This window comes from Podarcis tiliguerta (assembly GCF_965153285.1).
Source record: "Podarcis tiliguerta genome assembly, chromosome: 2".
NCBI classification, from domain to species: domain Eukaryota; kingdom Metazoa; phylum Chordata; class Lepidosauria; order Squamata; family Lacertidae; genus Podarcis; species Podarcis tiliguerta.
The window spans coordinates 100,211,847-100,231,065 of record NC_139535.1 but is presented as its reverse complement, the minus strand read 5'-3'; the positions used below and the strand labels follow the sequence as shown (position 1 = coordinate 100,231,065).

Here is a 19,219-nt window from a genome sequence, read left to right as displayed (position 1 = left end):
CATGACCCTCAGGTTAACTGTGATCCAGAGTTAACTATAAGCAGAAGCAAAAGCTTCCAAACTTCTGCTCTCAGCCATGTGGAAGGGTATGTGGTAGCCCAGGAGGCTAGGCTTATTCTCAAAGCTCTAAAACATGATTTAGTGTTATGTCTGAATGCAGTCAACCTTTGAGATTGGTAAAATAAAATGGTTGACTATGCAACTTAAAACACGTATTTTTGTTTAAAAAAATGTTTAAGAGACCAGTTGTATATGGTCACTGCTTACAGTGATCATTCATTAAAATCCACTAAATGTTGTGTTTTGCCACAGTGGTAGAAATGTTCTGCAGCTGTTCAAAGCCAAACCATTCCAACTTGAGACTCCATAAATAGGCCGTAACCCGTCACAAAACAAAGCACCTAATGAGAAGCTTTTGAACTCCATTTAGACACGGAACACCAAATCCTTCAATTTGACTGAGGAGCTGCGATTAAAAAGGGATGTCAGCTGGCTCATTTTACATAATACCCATGTTAAAGAGATATGTCTCAGTAAGTGAACATACATTCTGGAGTTTTAATAATGCACTGAGATGTTCGGAAACAAATCAAATATTCTGCACATTGTTTCATTAAAAAAAACTGAGTAAAGTATAATTTTCTTTATTCCTTTTACAGAAGTGGTATTTAAAATGTACACACATTACACTGGCTCATAAATAAAACTTTTTCAAAAAAAACCCCAAAAACTAAAAATTACCATAGTAGTTACAGCTAAGAATTGTCTTCATATATTACAAAGCAGTAGGAAAAATGATGAGGCTTGGTAAAAAGTGTATGAAAGTAGCATTTTCCTCATTTCATAATTATTTATATGAAAAATTCCCCCAAGAATTACCGCACAGTATGGCAATGCCAAGTGCTACATATGTTATTTTAAACAACTGATGTTTCATTAGGAATTCCACCAAATCTGATGTCCAACAACATTCCTTTATTTGTCTAAGATGAAATGCCCTATTATGTACAAAAAAGTTATTCTTCAGTTTGTCACAATTTGTTAAAAACAGTGCTCTATTGCCTACGGGTAAGAAAGTTCATTTCTCAACATGTTTTTTTTCTTCAGTGTCAGCCATATGTACGAATAATACAGAAATATTGTGAAGAGACAATATCTGTAGGATTAAGGATGAAAATTCTCCTGTTTTTATAAACATAATGCATACAATATGTAGCATATTTTTTTGTAAAAAGTCCTAAGACAACATAGCCTAAAACACAAATACTCTTTTTTCCCTATCTCTAAGAAGCATAAATGGATGCTCTTTTCACAATGAACAATTAACTTCCTTTTGATTTCACATTGGTTAAAATGACAGCATCTATATACAAAAGCGAAGGCTTTCGTAGAGAAAATTAACCCCAAAGTATTTGTACACCTGAGCCTGTACTTAGTAAGAAAATTGTGGTTGATCGCAATGTCTAAGAAAGTAACAGAAAAGGTTCTTGCATAGCAGGGTGAAGTTAAACCCAAGGAAAGCTTATCCATAATCAGATAAATTCCAGATCACAGAAGGGCAAAATTGTGAATTAGTGCAAAATCTAGTTAACACAGGTGTAGAGCTACCAAAACCAACTGCTGCTGGTTTATAATATACATATTTAAACTGTCATCAACAGCAGGTGTGATTGGTTGGGAAAGCAATTTTTAAAAAAATCTGCAAAGCCTCTCTTTCTGTTGGCTTCCATCTTTTTACACACCTTTCCTAGTAAAGAAGCCACAAAAATGAAACACAGTTTTGAGACCGTTATTTATCCTGACATGATCATTTGCTCCATGTTATCTCACTTAGCAATGGACAATGACAACTCTTACACAACTCCTTCATCATCAAGGCAAAAGTTGTGGCACCACAGTAGAATTTTATTACATTTGATTAAACATAAGGAAAACCACGCTGAGGGGTTAGTCCACCTTCCTACTTTTCCCTTCCATACTATCTCAGGATTGTTAACAGTTCAGAACAAACCTCCGAAACCTCACGAACAGGTTAGCGAACATTCAAAAGACACCTACATCTGTGGAGAGAACAATGATCTCCATTTATTTTGTTTCATATACATCCATATTTTGAATTTTTAATACAAAAAGGAGAAGGGGGGAAAAAATTAAAATCTGACAAATGTTTACAAACAAGATACCTTCAAATAGATTTTACTCGTATCAGTCCGGTGCAGAGTAAATGACAATTTGTACTGTTATATTCAAGGCAACAAAGTCTGTAGTACGTGACCACTTAGCCCAACTTTTATGCAAGCTTAATTGTTTTCTTCTACCATGAACGATAAACTCATTGTTGATTCCCAGTTTGTTTGTGCACATGTGTACATAGCAGCTCCTTTCATAGAAAGAAAAGACATTTAGAGGTCATCTTGTACTTTTAGCTACAGGAACCATGGTAAGATACAGAATGGGTTACATTTAACCAGAGCCGGGGCTTATAAGAAAGAAAGAAAAAGCTGACAAATGAGGGCAGCAATAAAAAAGTGTCCTTTTGCAACAATAAATAAATACAGTCAAAACTTCTCTGTGTGGACTTTAAACCAGCTTCTTCACTGAAGAACAGATGTGGCATTTCTATGGGGTTAGGACTTGACCCCATTTTACTGTATCTTGTTTTCTCTCGCTTGTTTTCCTCTCTCGTCCTTTAATAAAACGTTTTCCTGTTTCTGTCACAATTTGATCTTGACAAGAAAACGATGCTGCTGAATTTCATTCTTTTGTCCTTTGGACAAAATCAAGCCAAGAATATAATCTGATGCGACTGATAAAAATGCAGTTTACATCAAGACTTGTCAGGACGCCCTGACTTAAAAACCTCTGGCTTTTCCAATTAAAAAATAAAAATAAAAATAAAATTCAGACAACCAGATTCTTGCTCTTTGTGTTAGGGTAACACGTGGAACTTTAAGAAGTTGTAGACTGCAGTTTGTTGTTATGAGACCTGCAGAATGCAGAAAAGGGGAACAATTAAGCACCCTTCATTTAAAGAGATCTCAGTTGTTTCAAGTGGATGCCAAGGGCCTGTCACTCAGCTGGAAATGCAGCCATGCTGCTGTTCCCGTTCATCTTTCGAAGGCAAACAGCATATACAGAAAGTACCTTTCTCTACATAACCACTTTCAGTTGTGTATAAAAGCACATGATGTTCAATGGAAATATAAAAATAATAATCCAGAAATGTCACATGATACTCAGAGTGAGGTACATATTAATTAAATGTAGCCAATTTACATTGCTTTTGGAGATGTTGAGAGAAAAGTATATTTATTGGCAGAACATGAATTTAAAATATCACACTTTGGTTAGAATTCATCAAAACCTCTTTTGGGAGTTGTTGTTTTTTTTAAATTAAAACTGATTATTACATAGCTTCCACTGCTATTACTGGACTTCATTTTGACACAGTATTCAAAGAACGGATCATTTTATTTTCTGACATAGCTGCTAGCCAACGGCAGCTTCCACATTAAAAGCGAACAGCAAGTATGGATTTGTTTTTGTTTTAAAAAAGTGATTTAATGACATGGGGTACAATGAAAAAGTAAGCCAAACATCCAGTTCTGATTCCAGTTAGAAAGGTCAGACTAAAGTTATCACAATCTGCAAAAAAAGAACATGGGTGGTGTAAATGAAGCAGCAATGAGAGTCACAGTAAGTGCTGGTAATAAAATAAAGGATGAGACAAAACTAATGGCAATCTGAATGAATGTCAACTCAACTGCTGCTTTCCGCTCATGTTACTATTGCCTTATTTTGGCCTTGCTGGAAAACTACCGCAAATGAAATGCAAGAGCACCTACAGATACAGTAAGCATCAGGGAGCAACGGTGCTGCGGCAGAAGTCAACCTTCTCAACCTTTGCACTACTGATCTTTAAAGCAACAGGGGAAGGGCTGGAGCAGACATGGACAACATCACTAAGAATCACCCTCATTCCCCACTAAAAGTGACTCTCATTCTCCTGGAACCAGGCACTCTCCACGAATTTCTTCACTAGAGGGAAACCAAGCGTACGATTAAGTCAACGTTGGGCCCTTAGATCTCCTTGGTTTATAACCGAAGAGGTACTTTGTTCTGCTGTATTTGTAATATACAATGAAAAATCTTTAGCACTTTGGACAGGAAGCAAGTCCCACCGATTCCAGAGCACACCCCCGAGACTGATAGACCTTTGGGGGCACAATCTGCCTAGGTAGCCAAAAAGGGTTTTTGCTTGCCACTCCCAATATTCAAAGGCGCTATGCAAATTTTACACCCTCCTCATTATACCGTACACCATTTCTGATTTAAACAAAACTGCTCTGCCATTTCACGAGGATTGCACAATCGGTTTGACAAAACCGTAAGCTAGTCGTGCACTTGTTCTACATTCACTGCTGAAGGATCACTTTCACAGCAAAATATGCGGGGAGAACCAGACATTTAAAAAGTTGAGCATATAAATTGTTAGCAATAAACATGTATGCCATGCACACTTAATAGAAAGGCGTGCTAAGGGGGAAATGGCTACTTACCTGCTTGCTTTGAATCCTTTTAGTTTCTGTACAAAGAATGATTCGAGAACCTCTGCACACTGATAAAAAGGGGAATCACTTGGATTGTAGTAACGACAGTTATCAAAAATTTTGGTCATGTCAGCCACAAACTCGGTCACCTTCTTGTAGTAACGTTTCAGTATTCTTTCTTCCATGGTGGAAAGGTCTTCAAAGTAAACAAAGGTGTTTTTTAATTAAATAAAAAAACCCCAAGATGTCAGTAACCTATAGAATTCATCTCATACACTGGAAACAACACTTTATAACAGTTAGTAATAGGAAGGTGGAGTAGAGAACAGGATGGAGAAGGGGAGGGGAATGTATTATCATTAGCTACAAATATGCAGATTTTTAAGAAATCCATGAAGTCACTGTGGAGAATTTAATAAGCTCGCTGACATTCCTAATGGAGATCACTTGGTTTTTATACCCTTAATTTTCAGCTTTGGCTTTCCTAATTTTTTTATCACTCAAAGCAATTAGTGCACATAAACATGCTTAATTTGCAGCTCCTCTACTCCTGCTGACTGCTCCCTATTTCAATTAATAACCTTGGTTGACTGCTTCAATTAGTTGTCACTGAAATGCACATGCAATCACACAAAGAGCAGACTGTGATGAAGGACCCAGTTCTCTAACTGCCATAGTAACAACCGAGAACGAAATGAAAGCGGCGAAAAGGAGAAAGAGGGTCCGCGTACACCTTCTTGTCACAAGAAAATAGTGATAAATCATAGTCAGGAAACAGAAACATTTCTCAAATTCTACGTGAACAGTATTTCCTCAACACACACTTGCTATCACAAACTATGCAAAGCTTTTTTATTATTATTAAAAACTTGCTCTAGTGGAAGTCCTTGCACAGGCTTCTGCTAGTGGGACTTGTTAGTTGAATCCTGCAGTTTGAGTAGGAAATCAGATTAAAATATGCTTATGTAGGACCAAATTTATTCCTAATTCAGAATATAGAATTAGCATATGAACTTTAACTTATTTAGGGCACAACCTGCCAGACATTAGAGCTAGGCCAAGCACAGATGTAGATTTATCTATGTAACTAAGACTGCTTTACTCTAAGTTAACGGTGCTGTCGCACAGATGTCCTGCTAGTGGTCTTTCAATAAGCTTCTGGTTGGCCACCGTGAGACCATGTTGCTGGCCTTTGGCCAGACCCAGCACAACTCTTCGTTTGTTCTTAACGTCAGGATCTCTGTTAGAAGACTTTAAGGCACTGGGGACAGGTTATTTGAAAGACCATGTTCTCTCACATTGTCTGTCACCTTTGCTCTTCTGCCTTCACAGGCACCACTGACTGGGCCACAGAAGACGGCCTGATTTGGTGGTGGCATCAAGGATGAGGACATCCCTACCACTCAAACTTTGGTTGGCTCCGTGTTTTATAGCAAATACTCCAGACATCCTCATTTTGTCAGGATTTGGGGTTATTCTAACTTTGTACCCTACACTTACAAACGGCTTTCATGTTGCACTGTTTTCTAATTCTTAGTTATGCTTTATTACAATGTCGTTGAAATTTTATTTTGTGTGTGTACACACCCACCCACCCACCCACATATATATATATATACTTGTTTTCAAACCATATGGTGAGTCACCATGGTGACCCTTGTAGTAGAAAAGTGGGATACAACTCTCTTTTTAAACCATTTTTAATTGGTTTTTAAACAAATACAAATACAATAACCATTAAACACTTATCCAGCAGTACATCAAAGGGTGCATGTTTTATCCATTGTCTCTAGACATGCACTTACACATTCAACACTCAAACATAATCACTTAATATAACCGCTCCATATTTTTTGCTCTATAGGACGCACCGGACCATAGGAGGGGGAGAACAGGAAAAAAAAAATCTCCCCCTCTCGGCTCAGCGCCCCCTCAGCGAAGCGGCAGGAGAAACGGAGCCCCTTCCATTTCTCCTCGCGCTTCGCTGAAGGGGCGCTGAGCAGAGAGGGAAAACTGTGCAGCGCCTCTCCAGCGAAGCGAAGCCTGGAGAGCAAGAGGGATCGGTGTGCACCGACCCCTCTCGCTCTCCAGGCTTCAGGTGGCTATCCACAAGCCTTTGGAGCGCGGCGGGAACTCCTGCTGTGCTCTGAAGGCTTGCGGATAGCTGCCCGAAGCCCCCAGAGTGCAGTGGGAGTTCACGCTGCGCTCAGGGGCCTTCAGCGAAAGCAACGCGAAACCTCCAGAGTGCGGGGGAGCTCTCCCTCTGCGCTTTGGAGGCTTCGCGTTGCTATCGCTGAAGCCAAAGAGCCTGCATTCGCTCCATAGGACGCACACACATTTCCCCTTAATTTTTGGAGGGGGAGAAGTGTATCCTATAGGGCGAAAAATACAGTAGTGAAAGAAAGGGGTCCACATTTCCTGGAAGGTGTCTCTCTTTGTTGTGCCTTTAACTGCTCTCCTGTGTCAGAAATTGCTATATCCCAGATGTTATTTTTACAAATCTCTTTAAGGAATCTAAATCAGGGGTCAGCAAACTTTTTCAGCAGGGGGCCGGTCAGACCTTGGGGGGGGGGGAGACTATATTTTTCGGGGGGGGGGGGGATATGAACGAATTCCTATGCCCCACAAATAACCCAGAGATGCATTTTAAATAAAAGCACACATTCTACTCATGTAAAAATACGCTGATCCCCGGACCGTCTGCAGGCCAGATTTAGAAGGCGATTGGGCTGGATCTGGCCCCCGAGCCTTAGTTTGCCTACCCATGATCTAAATAAATACATCATTTTGCTCTGTCGTAAACTACAGAGCCGTATGAAAATTTCTTTGGCTGCCATTTTTTGCAGTGACTAGGCAGTAAGTCCCACTGAATGCAATGCCACAACTTCCAAGTACAGTGGTGCCTCGCAAGACGAAATTAATTCGTTCTGCAAGTCTCTTCATCTAGCGTTTTTTTCGTCTTGCGAAGCAACCCTATTAGCGGCTTAGCGGATTAGCGCTATTAGCGGCTATTAAAGGTTTAGCAGATTAGCTGCTAAAAGGCTATTAGCGGTTTAGCGGCTTAGAAAAAGGGGGTGGGGAGCGAAAAAAAATCTCAAGACTCGCAAGACATTTTCGTCTTGCGAAGCAAGCCCATAGGGAAATTCGTCCTGCGAAGCGCATCAAAAAACGGAAAACCCTTTCGTCTAGCGGGTTTTCCGTCTTGCGAGGCATTCGTCTTACGGGGCACCACTGTATACATGAACAAGATTGTTTCTTTGGGTCTACCCTTATGTGTGATGAGCATATCCTGGATAACAGATCTGTCAATGAAAGGCAGCATATGGGCACTGCACATGGGAATACACTTACCCATCGGTTCTTTGATAACACCGTAATAATCTGGAGCATCATTGGGATCTACTGGTTCTAGGAATGGCCATGCCATCTTGTGAGCCTGTTAGGAAAAGAAGATATTCAGTTCAAAATCCACTTCATTCATTAACATGAACCCCATTTCAGCCCAAGTCTAGTGGGCTGGATCGACTGTTGGCTGTTCCACAGACAAATGGGCTCCTTCCATTCACTGATGCTACTCAGAACCAGCAGAGGCTCCAAGCTAAAGAAGAAGGGGGAGGAGAGATTATCTTTGCTGATTCCCTTTATCCCTCACCATCTCACATGCTGTTTCTGAGCAGCTTCTTGGGAGCAAAGGGAGATGCAAGAATCTGCAATCATTGTCTTCCCCTTCCTACAGTGGAGCATCCCTAAGCAGAAACCAGGATCCAATTCTTTGAGTCTGGGAAGGGATGTATGAGGAGATATTTATAATTTTGGGCAATTGCTACCTACTAAGTGGCCTGCTCTGACTTCAGAGGGAGTTTTATGTCCTCAAGAGTGCTTTTCAATTCCATGCATTTAATGAAATTCCATTGCCAAAAGATGTATTAGAACCGAAATTAAATATGCTGGGGGACTAAATTAAAATGAACCAAGCCTGGTCCTTACCTGCAATGACCGTAGCACTCTCTTCAGCCCCTCATAATCTTTATCAGTCAAGGGACTGAGTACTGTCATGGCATCTTCAGTTGACTGACACTGCGGACAGACATACTCATCAATGAGGTCTGCCTCACTTTGCAAAATACCAACGCAACGCCCATGATACCAGTTCTGACACCGGTCACAGCCAATGTAAAATCTGCAAGATCCCAAAAAAACCAGTTAACCTTTTCATGAAAATATTCCACTGGTCAGTAATCTAAACCGAGTAAGAACTTTTGCCTCTCAAATTTGAAATGAAACACGCTATAAATGCTAATCAAGCTACATGTTTACTGAAATAATTGTAACAGCATTCAATTGTGAAGAAAAATTACCAAAAACCACCAGAATGCCTATATTATGCAAATCCAATTGAAAAAACATGTAAACATAATAGGCCGTATAGTAACAATTGCAAAGCTATTTACTCAAAACTACTTTCCAAAAATTAGATACAGCTTCTTATAATACCATTAAAAGAAGCAGTATCTAATTTCTGAAAAGTAGTTTCGAAGAAAAATTACCAGCATCAACAACATTTAATCTCAAGCAATTGAATTATCTACAGACCATAACAACTTGCAAAGCTGAAAGAAACAAAAGTGAAGCCAGAAATCATACATTTTGCATTTGCAAACAGAGGTGTTATCAAAAGTAATAGTTTGCCCAACTACTTTTTAATATATCTATATTCATTTAAAAATGGTAATTCAGAGTCCTGCAACACATTAAAGGGGTACTCATAACAGACTTAATACCACTCAGATACCTGTACCATATTCAGTTTAAACAAAGCATAACTTTAATTGCAGTAAGTTAGGAACTCCTACTAGCTATTGTATTTTGTAGGAAATGTGTTGTAACAAATCAGTAAAATTTGCCTGCTTTAGAATATTAACTTGTTTTGTTAGAAATACTGCAAAACCCACTTTTCCTGAAAGTCAAACATTCATCATTTTGAGCAACATTTCATTTTTTTTTTAAAAAAAGTCACATCACTAGATACAACATATGTGGAACAATATTTCTTTTTTGTTCAAGAAACACATTACCAAACTCAGAGCAGTTTGCTACCTATATATTAAATAAGAGGTTCTTGTCAGAACTCACTGTGACTCATCATAAGGTGTTCTGCAGATACAGTATAATTCCTCACTGCTGCCCTCTTGTGCCCGTTTACACTCATTACAGATGTACACATCCATTTTCTTAGCCTCCTTTTCTGTGATGCCAACACATTCTCCATGATACCAGTTAGTACAAAGATCACAGCCAATATAGAACCTAAAAGTATTTACAATGAAAATGACAATGTAATTGTCATTTCAAATGGCATGGCACTTGCTAACCTGATTCCCTGAAACGTTCTGATTTCATTTTCCTAACTACATCAACCTACCCTTCCAAAGCTAACCTCTGAAGCTAATGCGGTGGACATAATTCTTTAGGGCCTGGTTCAATAAACAGTTGTATTTCTTAGAAAAACAGGTTGGTTGATATGCACTGAATTCTGAAATATGCGAATGTCTCAACTGTGAATGCACAAACACAAGGCCAAAGAAAAAGATATTCATTTTCAAAACTGTGCAGCTAAGAAGCCACTTAAACAGAGGCAAATTTTGTAAGATTTGAAAATGTCTATCTCCATTTTAAAAAACAAAGCACAGACACAACTGGAAGAGGTACACTAAAAAGAGCATGCATACCAGTCATGTGTAAAATACATATTGGTATAACATGACATGAAGGAAAATGGGACAAGTGGATGTAAGTTTTAAAATTTCTAAGAAACAGCCTGAAATCGGTGGAACTTGACTCTTTAAAACTGAAAGGCTATTCCTTCAATAATGTAAATTCTCAAGACAACACTGTGTGACAGATCAAGTATGGTATGGTTAAGGCATGAAGTAAAAAAAAACACCACACAATTCTGCAAGTATCTCTCTCACACTGGCAATTTTGCAAGTCGATATCATTTGACTGCATCTAAACTCAAATGCGACTACCAAAGTTATGGAGGAAAAAGAGCCACGTCTGTGGCATATCGTGTCAAACCACAGTCTGACGCTCCAATTCTTTCCCATTCGTCCTGGTTGGGGGCAAACCATATATCCAAAACTAGGTTGGAGGGGTGGAGAGGTACTGTGTGCCCCGAAACAAGAAGGGAGGGAAAGAAGAAAAATGCAGCCAGTATGGGAAGAAGGAGCATGTTGATTCTTAAGGGCGATTCTAAGCTCGTTCATGTGCCACCAAAGCTGGTTTGGTGTTACATCTTGAATGAGTTTCTATCTCGAAGCTAATTTGAGTACGTCTACAGGGTGCCCTCTCCTGGTACACCATGTTAACATTTTTAGTAACGTTATGGGCTGAATTCCTGCAGACTGATCGGCTCCAACACAAAACATTGCTGCACAGCAATGCTTAGTATATATTCTGTTCCCTATCCCCAGCTCATAAAAAGGTTACCCCCCCCCCCAAAAAAAAATAGCTTGGAATTTATTTACTAAGGCTTCAATGCTCTCTTTGTAGCATTGTTGAGGAACTTCTCCACTATAATAATAATAAAAATAATTTTTTATTTATACCCCACCCTCCCCAGTCGAAGCCGGGCTCAGAGCGGCTAACAACAGTAAAATAATACAGCATTCTAAAATCAATTCATTATAAAATCAGTTCAAATCAAATTGATGGCAACCACTGGGCTAGAGTTCTGTGAAGAATTACCAAAGGAGGGGGTCAGGCTGTGCCTTGGCCAAAGGCCTGGTGGAACAGCTCTGCCTTGCACACCCTGCGGAAAGATGTCAAGTCCCGCAGGGCCCTAGTCTCTTGTGACAGAGCATTCCACCAGATCAGAGCCACAGCCGAAAAAACCTTGGCTCTGGTTGAGGCCAGCCTAACCTCCCTGTGGCCAGGGACCTCTAAGATGTTTTTGTTTGAAGACTGTAAGGTCCTCCGTGGGACATACCAGGAGAGGCAGTCCTGTAGGTACGAGGGTCCTAGGCTATATAGGGCTTTAAAGGTTAAAACCAGCACCTTAAACCTGATCCTGTACTCCACCAGGAGCCAGTGCAGCTGGTATAGCACTGGACGAATGTGATCCCGCGGCGAAGACCTCATAAGGAGTCTCGCTGCGGCATTCTGCACCCGCTGGAGTTTCTGGGTCATTCTCAAGGGCAGCCCCACGTAGAGCGAGTTACAATAATCCAGTAATTTTTAAAGCGATGTCTCAGTTCACCACCTTTACTCCTGGCTAGCCTTCCACTGCTGCCACAACAGAACATCTACTGAGCCTAAAGAAACAGTTTTGCTACAGGATGGCCAGGCATACACATCACAAGAACTGCTAATACCAATACACTATGGCTTGGATCCAGGCAGCGCGAGTGGAACTCTGTTCACACAGTGGGGCTTCTCTACCTTCTACTCCTCTGAGCACCCCCCCCGCCACTCAATTCTGGATAAGTCCCCTGCCCATCAGGAGCAGCAGAGAGGCAGCAGTAGAAGGAATGCCCCATCACGAGAGCAGAATTCTGCTCACCCTGCTCTGTATGCAAGCCTATGGCTCCTGACAGACTTGCTTCTCTTACGTTCTGTCAACCTCTGAGAAGAGTGAGAACATTAAGGCTATGGGCTTGAACTGCAAGAAGCCTCATCCCTACGCTTAGCATAAAAACATATACATAATGTGGTATGAATCATCAGTTCTCTTCCACGTCATCACTGAAACTTAATTTTTAAAAAAATTTAATCCAAAGTAACAAAACAGCTTGACTAAAAATTTAATAACCTGCAATTCGTAAATACCAATGCTGCTGTTCCATTTGTGCAGAAGGATTCTGCTTGAGCAACAAGGCGCACCACTTCTCGCCCCTGGTGTTCCCTGCACACTCCCAAAACCTGTTCCATAAGGTTGGGAGGTGGCTCTGGAGCAGGTTTTGGGGGCACGAGGGAAGAGAAGAGAAAGGGAAGTCACGTTGCACAAGGAACTCTGTTCACGCAGTGCTGGATCCAACCCTAGCTGACCTACTCACCAAGGGAATAAGTTCAGAGTTGGAGTAGAGAATGAAACTCCCTTCTACTTGTTTTGAACTGCAAGGGAGAAACTACCTTATTTGTAGAAATGCATTAAAAATGCTGAAAAATCCGAGATCTACTCCTAAGACTAGGCCCATTAAAATTAATAACACGATAGAAAGGATCCGGGTTTGGTGGCTCATGCTCAGGCTTAACAAAACAAATGCTTTTTCACACACATGGTGGAATTAATTTCAAATACGCCACCTCAGCCATATGGTTTCACTATACTGCATTTTACAATATCGTACTTTTCCGTCTATAAGACTCCCCCATGTATAAGAACCCTCCTATTTTTGGGGACTCAATTTTAAGAAAATGAGGGGAGATGGCCCAAAGTTGTTGAGCTTCTCCCCCCAAACAGCTGCACATGGGAAACACCCCCTGGATTGTTACCCGCGCGCACGCCGCTTCTTTCCCCCATTGCCACTCTCCGTGTATTGGACAACTCCAGTTTTTTGACACAATTTTTGAGTCAAAAAACCTCATCTAATACATGGAAAAATACAGTAATAAGTTCTAATAAAGAAACATTAGGCTGCATCATGTTGTTGTGCCACTGCCAGCAGTTCTAACTAAAATGATTTGTGAAGCTGTTAACTCTTAAATCGCAGTAAAAGGCTCATTTGCTCATTCTGCTATAAAGCACCTGCAATCATTTAATTCCTTTTGCTCACTGTAGTCCAGAGGAAGAAAAGAAAAAAAAACCATATGGCTGAAATTCCAGCCTATGTTAAAATGCAGTACTGCACAAGGGCTTGTTTTTAATTGTGTCCCTCTGCTCAGAGAAGGCTCTTTGCTCCAGCAGATCTTTCGATGAACTAAAGCGGGAGAAGTGATTTTTAAATTAATTTTTGCAAATCCCCCCTTTCTTTTGCAGCCCCATATTTTTCTGGAGGGTTCCTCTGCAGTATGTTGGGGGACAGGGCAGGGAGGCAGCATTCAGGCAGCAGAGGAAAGGAGAAATCAGCAAGACACTCTGTAGCCCAAGATCAAGGAACCGCCTGCTGGACTGAAGAGCCTTTCTTGTGAGCGGAGGGACACAACCGGATAAAACGGAACAAGACTCTACCTTAATCTGATGATCATTCATAAAGCTTTGCTCTAAAGATGGAACAAGAAATGGCAGACTGGGGACTCGTGACTCCCACAAATTTAGCACAGCTACAGCAGCTTGGTAAAAAGTCTAAAGTTGGCTTGGCAATGAATACCAGAGATTGGAGCAGGACAAGACGCAGAAATGAATGCTCCACTTTGGTACCATAACCAGAGATGAATTGCCGATTTTGATCTATTTAGTAAAAGTGAATTCTGTGAACTGAGCACAGTTTCACTAAAAGGACCTTTTAGGTGGTACTGACTTTTACTGGTTCTCAAACTCTAATGAGCTACAAGTCAAAGCAATTTCTGTCCATGCCACACTAATGTTTTCTCCATTTCAGTCGTACCTTGGTTCTCAAAGGTAGTACGTTCCGGAAGTCTGTTTGACTTCTGAAGCGTTCAAAAACCAAGGCGTGGCTTCCGATTGGTTGCAGGAGCTTCCTGCACTCAAACAGAAGCCGCGTTGGACGTTCAGCTTCCAAAAAACTTTGGAAAACCGGAACACTTACTTCCGTGTTTTTGGCATTTGGGAACCAAAATGTACGAGTACCAAGGGTTTGAGAACCAAGGTACGACTGTACTTGTAGAACTCTCCCTTTCCTTGTTTAGTATTATTATTAAGTTGAACATATTTTATATAGAACTGCAGTTTGCATTTTGTTAAGTGCCTTCAGCTTCTAAAATACCAAATCTTAAAAGTCTGAAAAAAGATATTAAATAATCTAAGAAGAAATAAACACTTAAAAAAATGTACTGCAGCACAGTAACTTGGACTCTATTGTAAACTACAGAAGAAATGCTTCTCCCCTGTGCAGAAATACAATCCAGAAATCTCTTTGGGGGGTGTCCAGAGCCTGTTGAAGAGAAGAAGACTGGCCTATAATCCCTTGCTTCCAAAGTAGAGGCATAAAGACAAAGGAAAGAATAAAAGCAAAATAAATGATGTGCAATGTGAGACATCATATAATGGAAACATGCAAATAGATAAAATATGAATCACAACAACTAACAGACTGGTATTTAGAAATACAATCCTGAGTGCTTACATCTTCCGTACCTTCCCAGTGACCGTATAGAAAACTGATATATACATATATACAACCCCATTTCTGGTAATCTCCCACAACTACTAACTAAATGCTAAAACTAAACTAAGTATAACACAAACGCCTTTAAGATCCACTACTCACTTAGATTCATCATAAGGCGTCTTGCAGATGCAGTAAAGCTTGGTGTCCTTCTTGGATTCCTTTGAGGTAGTAGATATCATTTTCTTTTTCTTCGATTTAGAAGACGAGGACTCTTTCTCTTCCTCTCGCTTTCTCTTATGGGATGAAACGGGACTCGTGACCGTGGTTGTCGATGCAACATTGGTACTGTGAGGTGGTGGTGGAGGAGGAGGTGGTGGTGGAGGTGGAGGAGGAGGAGGAGGTGGTGGTGGAGGTGGAGGTGGAGGTACTGCTGCTGCTGCTGCAGCGGCGGCAGCTGCCTGCGCCTTTTCTTTCTCTCTCTTAATTTTCGCCAGGTCTTTCTTTAGCTCTTCCTAAGTGAAATTAAAAGCAAAGAAACAGCAAACATGGACAGTTAATTACAAGGCCAATCTAGATATACGCCATTAAACACATGGAGCTTGTTGCTCCTGCTGTGTATGCAGGTTTTTTGAATGGGTGGTGAAGATTTCGCGCAGGGGTTCTGGTCCTGGCCCCTGTGAGCGTCGGTGGAGCACATACACTGGTACCTTGGGTTAAGAACGTAATTCGTTCTGGAGGTATGTTCTTAACCTGAAACTGTTCTTAACTTGAAGCACAGCATGATTTCTGTTCCCATCCTGAAGCAAAGTTTTTAACCCGAGGTAATATTTCTGGGTTAGCGGAGTCTGTAACCTGAAGAGTATGTAACCCGAGGTAACACTGTACAGTGTACCTCAGGTATCACTGTACAGTGTACCCGAGGTACCACTGTACAGTGGTACCTCAGGTTACATACGCTTCAGGTTACATACGCTTCAGGTTACAGACTCCACTAATGTCGTTGTGTTTTGTGGTAAGATGGCATGGAATTCCCACAGTGCTAAATCTGTCTGGAACGGACCAATTAAGATTTCAGCTAACAGGGGTTCTGGCTCATCAGTCAAGAGTGAAGGCCAAGGGAATATAATGGGAGAGAAAGTGCTAAAATGTGGCAAAACGCACTGAGACAGAATGCACTTAAGTTAAAATGCATATATTGAGTGGGAATATCCATGAGTACAAAAAGTCTAGCTCTGAACTTTCTCTTACATAGTCAAATAAATAAGCGGAGAAAAATTAATTTTACCTGCACTTCAATTTGTAAGTCTTTGTCCAGAAGTGCCCTTTTCTTTAGTATTTCAGCTTTAAGTTGTTCCTTATGTTTGAAGAGCAGAGCCGAGAGTTTAGTTGCATTCTGTTTACTGCGCTTTTGTTCCACACTCTCTTCTCGCTTTCGTTTCTTAGCAGCCTGTTTTTCTTCTTTATCTATCTTATCCAGAATATACTTCATTACTTGGTTGCACACTATCATTCTGGAGAAGAAATAGAAAAAATACTATTATGAAGAGACTAATAAGGGGGCAATGGAGAACCACAAAGATTGCATTTAGTAATCAAATAAAAATAAGAATAGTTTTAAGATAATGACTAAAGCTGAAGAGCATTTGTAGGGAGAAGAAAAAAATATCATTCAAAACCCGAATCTTTTTATGGTACCACAGCCTCTAGATTAGATGTTACTACACATTATGTGAAGCTACAAGGTGTATAAACAGGCACCCTAACCCTCTAAATAATATTCTGTATTCACAGCTTCTCTTCCTTTTCCACCATTCAAATTTTGTAGAATAGTAAAAATAACCAGCAGACATGGGACAATGTCAGGTCATATTGTAAACATGCAGAAAAAACATGGAGCGGTTTAAGTAAAGGGATGCTTACAAAAACATACTGTTATGCAATTTTGTAGCATTGTGCATTTTGTGGTTTCTGTGTAGGATCAGAGGTTGGAAGAAGTTACTTAAAAGAGATCACAATATTGAGTAGTATGGTCGCAGCAGGAGAAAAGAGACCACCGGGCTTCTTCTCTGCCTCTTATCCCCCCCTCCTCCTCTCCAGCCTCCAACTCTGCTCTCCACCAGACTCTTCCTGCTCACTAAACCCGGTTACCTCTTCACCTTCCAACACCTTTTCCCTCCAGTCTGCTCCCTTTTCTCCCTCTGACCACTCACTGTCATCCCACCACCAATCCCCGGGGTCCAGATTTTCTCCCTTGGGGGTTCCCCGGCTGTTGACTCCCACCACTTCTCTGCCCCCAGCCAGTTCATGACACAATGGCTCAAACAAACATGAGCAATCATTTCTATGAGTACGTTGGTAGTAAACGTTTGCATCAGCACATATTCTTCTACACCGGAAAATACTGAAAGGCACCATACGCCTTGCTTAATGTCTGTCCATCTGCCTTACCGCTGATTCTCTTCCCGTTCAGCAGGGGTCAACGTCTTTTTCTGTTTTAGGTGCTCGATCACAGCGTTGTGCTTCATTACCACCTTCAAGAAAAGGGGGGTGGGGGGGAAATCAAAACCTCTGATGGCAAGAAGCGACAAAAGGAAACACACTTTTAAAGCCACAGGTAATTTTAAACTTGAGTGTCACAGAGATTAAACCCATGGCCAGTAAAGTAAAAGCGACCTTCATTTGCTCAGCAGTTGCCTGTGCAATTCTGGAAATAGGAGCCCTTGACTCCTTCTAAAGATGAGGAAGAAACAGATCAGGAGGGGTGGGGTGGGATATTAGCTGCAGAGGAAGATTTGATGGAGCAGTACATGAGCTAAGAGTGAAGCATTCTCCGAGTTTCAATTAAAGAGGACTACAAAATGCTTTTGAAGCTCTCCTTCACTTTTGTACAGAATTCTTAAAAGTATTTTAGATGTATGGCACTATAGCGGGGACAGCCAACATGTTGCCCTCCAGATGTCGTTGGACGCCAGCTTCCATCAGCACCAGGCAGAATGACCAATGGTGAAGGACGATGGGAGCTGAAGTTTAACAAGTGGGAGGACGGGGACGTTACCTACTCTAACACTATAGTATGGCAACAGAACTGGCTGTGTATGAATTTTCTTCCCCAGATCCATCACTAGTAGTTTACAACACTAGGCTGCTATCATGCCAAGTCTTCTCTTCTACAGAAAAAATGTAGTGCGGAAATAGTGTGGAAGACTGAGCAATCAGATCCAAGTCTCTTCTCCCCTGAACTGAAGACGCCCTGGCAGCAAACTTTGAAGTAGTAAATCATGACCCAGATGCCACCAAGTACTTAAAAAAAAAAAATAAATAGATACAGAACATCTGTTACATTTACAAAAAAGGGATATGCAATGTAGTTTAATAAGGAAAGACCCCTAAGATTTAAACCAAATGCACAGGCCAAAGGATTCACATGCATATAGATTAATGGCCAAGAACAGGAGTGATAATGTCTTTGGATAAGTGTACCTGTTTCTGGATAATGTCACTCTGATTAGAAGCCTGGAGGGAGTGCTCACGTTTAATTTCTATATGCTGCTGTTTTTTCTTCTGCTGCTGCTCTCTGAGCTGCTGAACCCTTTGCAGTTGCTCTTGAACGCTGGCCGCTTGAACAGTTACCACGTTCTGGATCTGATGAGCTTGCACCGGGCCGGCTTGCTGAATCTGAATAGGCAACTGAAGTTTAATTTGCTGAGGCAGACCACCTTGCTGGGCCTGTATCTGAGCCACAACATGGGACTGGAGCTGAGAGAACACCTGGACTTGCTGCTGAAGCTGCGGGACTGTGATCACCTTCGTCTGCGGTGGCTGGATTTGCAGCTGAGGACGTGGAGATTGCACGGTAACTTGATTTACGTTTGGCGTGGGCGGCAGAGTTTGAACCGAAGTCGGAACCTGGGGCTGCGAAGTCTGGATTTGGATCGAAGGATGCGGCTGCAAGGGGACGTGCTGTGGCGCTGGAGTCTGGACCTGAGCTGGCTGAATCATCTGAACTTTGGGCGGGGTCTGCGGGTGTACCCCTGACTGGGCCTGGCTTTGAACTGGAGCTAAAGGCTGCCCTTGCGGAAGGCTCTGGGGTGGAGTCTGAGCAGCGGCTGGAGTTACGGTTGGTTGCGATACTGGAGGCTGTGCTTCGGAGATAACTGGGCATGGAAGTGAAGCTGGAGGCTGAGCTTCGGCGGCTGCCTGGGCTTCAGCCCGAGGCGGAGATTGAGTAGGCTGCGTCTGAGCTGGAGGCTGAGGCGGAATACTCTGGGGTTGCCCCTGAGACTGGCCTTGGAGCTGACTCTGAGGCGGCTGGGGTTCAGGAGGAGGAGGAGGAGGAGGAGGAGGAGGAGGAAGCTCTGGCGCTGGCTGTGTTTGGGTCTGTGCTTGAGAAGTTTGCTTCTGTTCTCCTGCAGCTGGGAAGATAAAAAGCAGGACTTACCT

The 19,219-nt window shown here is 41.6% G+C and overlaps 1 protein-coding gene across 1 annotated transcript in view; it reads right to left on the bottom strand.

The window, feature by feature from the left end:
* Window positions 1-628: 628 nt before the first annotated feature.
* Window positions 629-19,219, bottom strand: part of BPTF (bromodomain PHD finger transcription factor) — a 65,556-nt gene continuing 46,965 nt past the window's right edge. The window contains exons 24-32 of the mRNA XM_083427158.1: window positions 18,260-19,191; window positions 17,228-17,310; window positions 16,065-16,290; window positions 14,939-15,291; window positions 9,684-9,857; window positions 8,538-8,730; window positions 7,902-7,986; window positions 4,560-4,746; window positions 629-2,986 (exon numbers count right to left, since the gene is read on the bottom strand). Coding sequence (XP_083283284.1) covers window positions 2,950-2,986; window positions 4,560-4,746; window positions 7,902-7,986; window positions 8,538-8,730; window positions 9,684-9,857; window positions 14,939-15,291; window positions 16,065-16,290; window positions 17,228-17,310; window positions 18,260-19,191 — 2,270 coding nt within the window. The 3' untranslated portion in view covers window positions 629-2,949. The remainder of the gene's footprint in view (window positions 2,987-4,559; window positions 4,747-7,901; window positions 7,987-8,537; window positions 8,731-9,683; window positions 9,858-14,938; window positions 15,292-16,064; window positions 16,291-17,227; window positions 17,311-18,259; window positions 19,192-19,219) is intronic.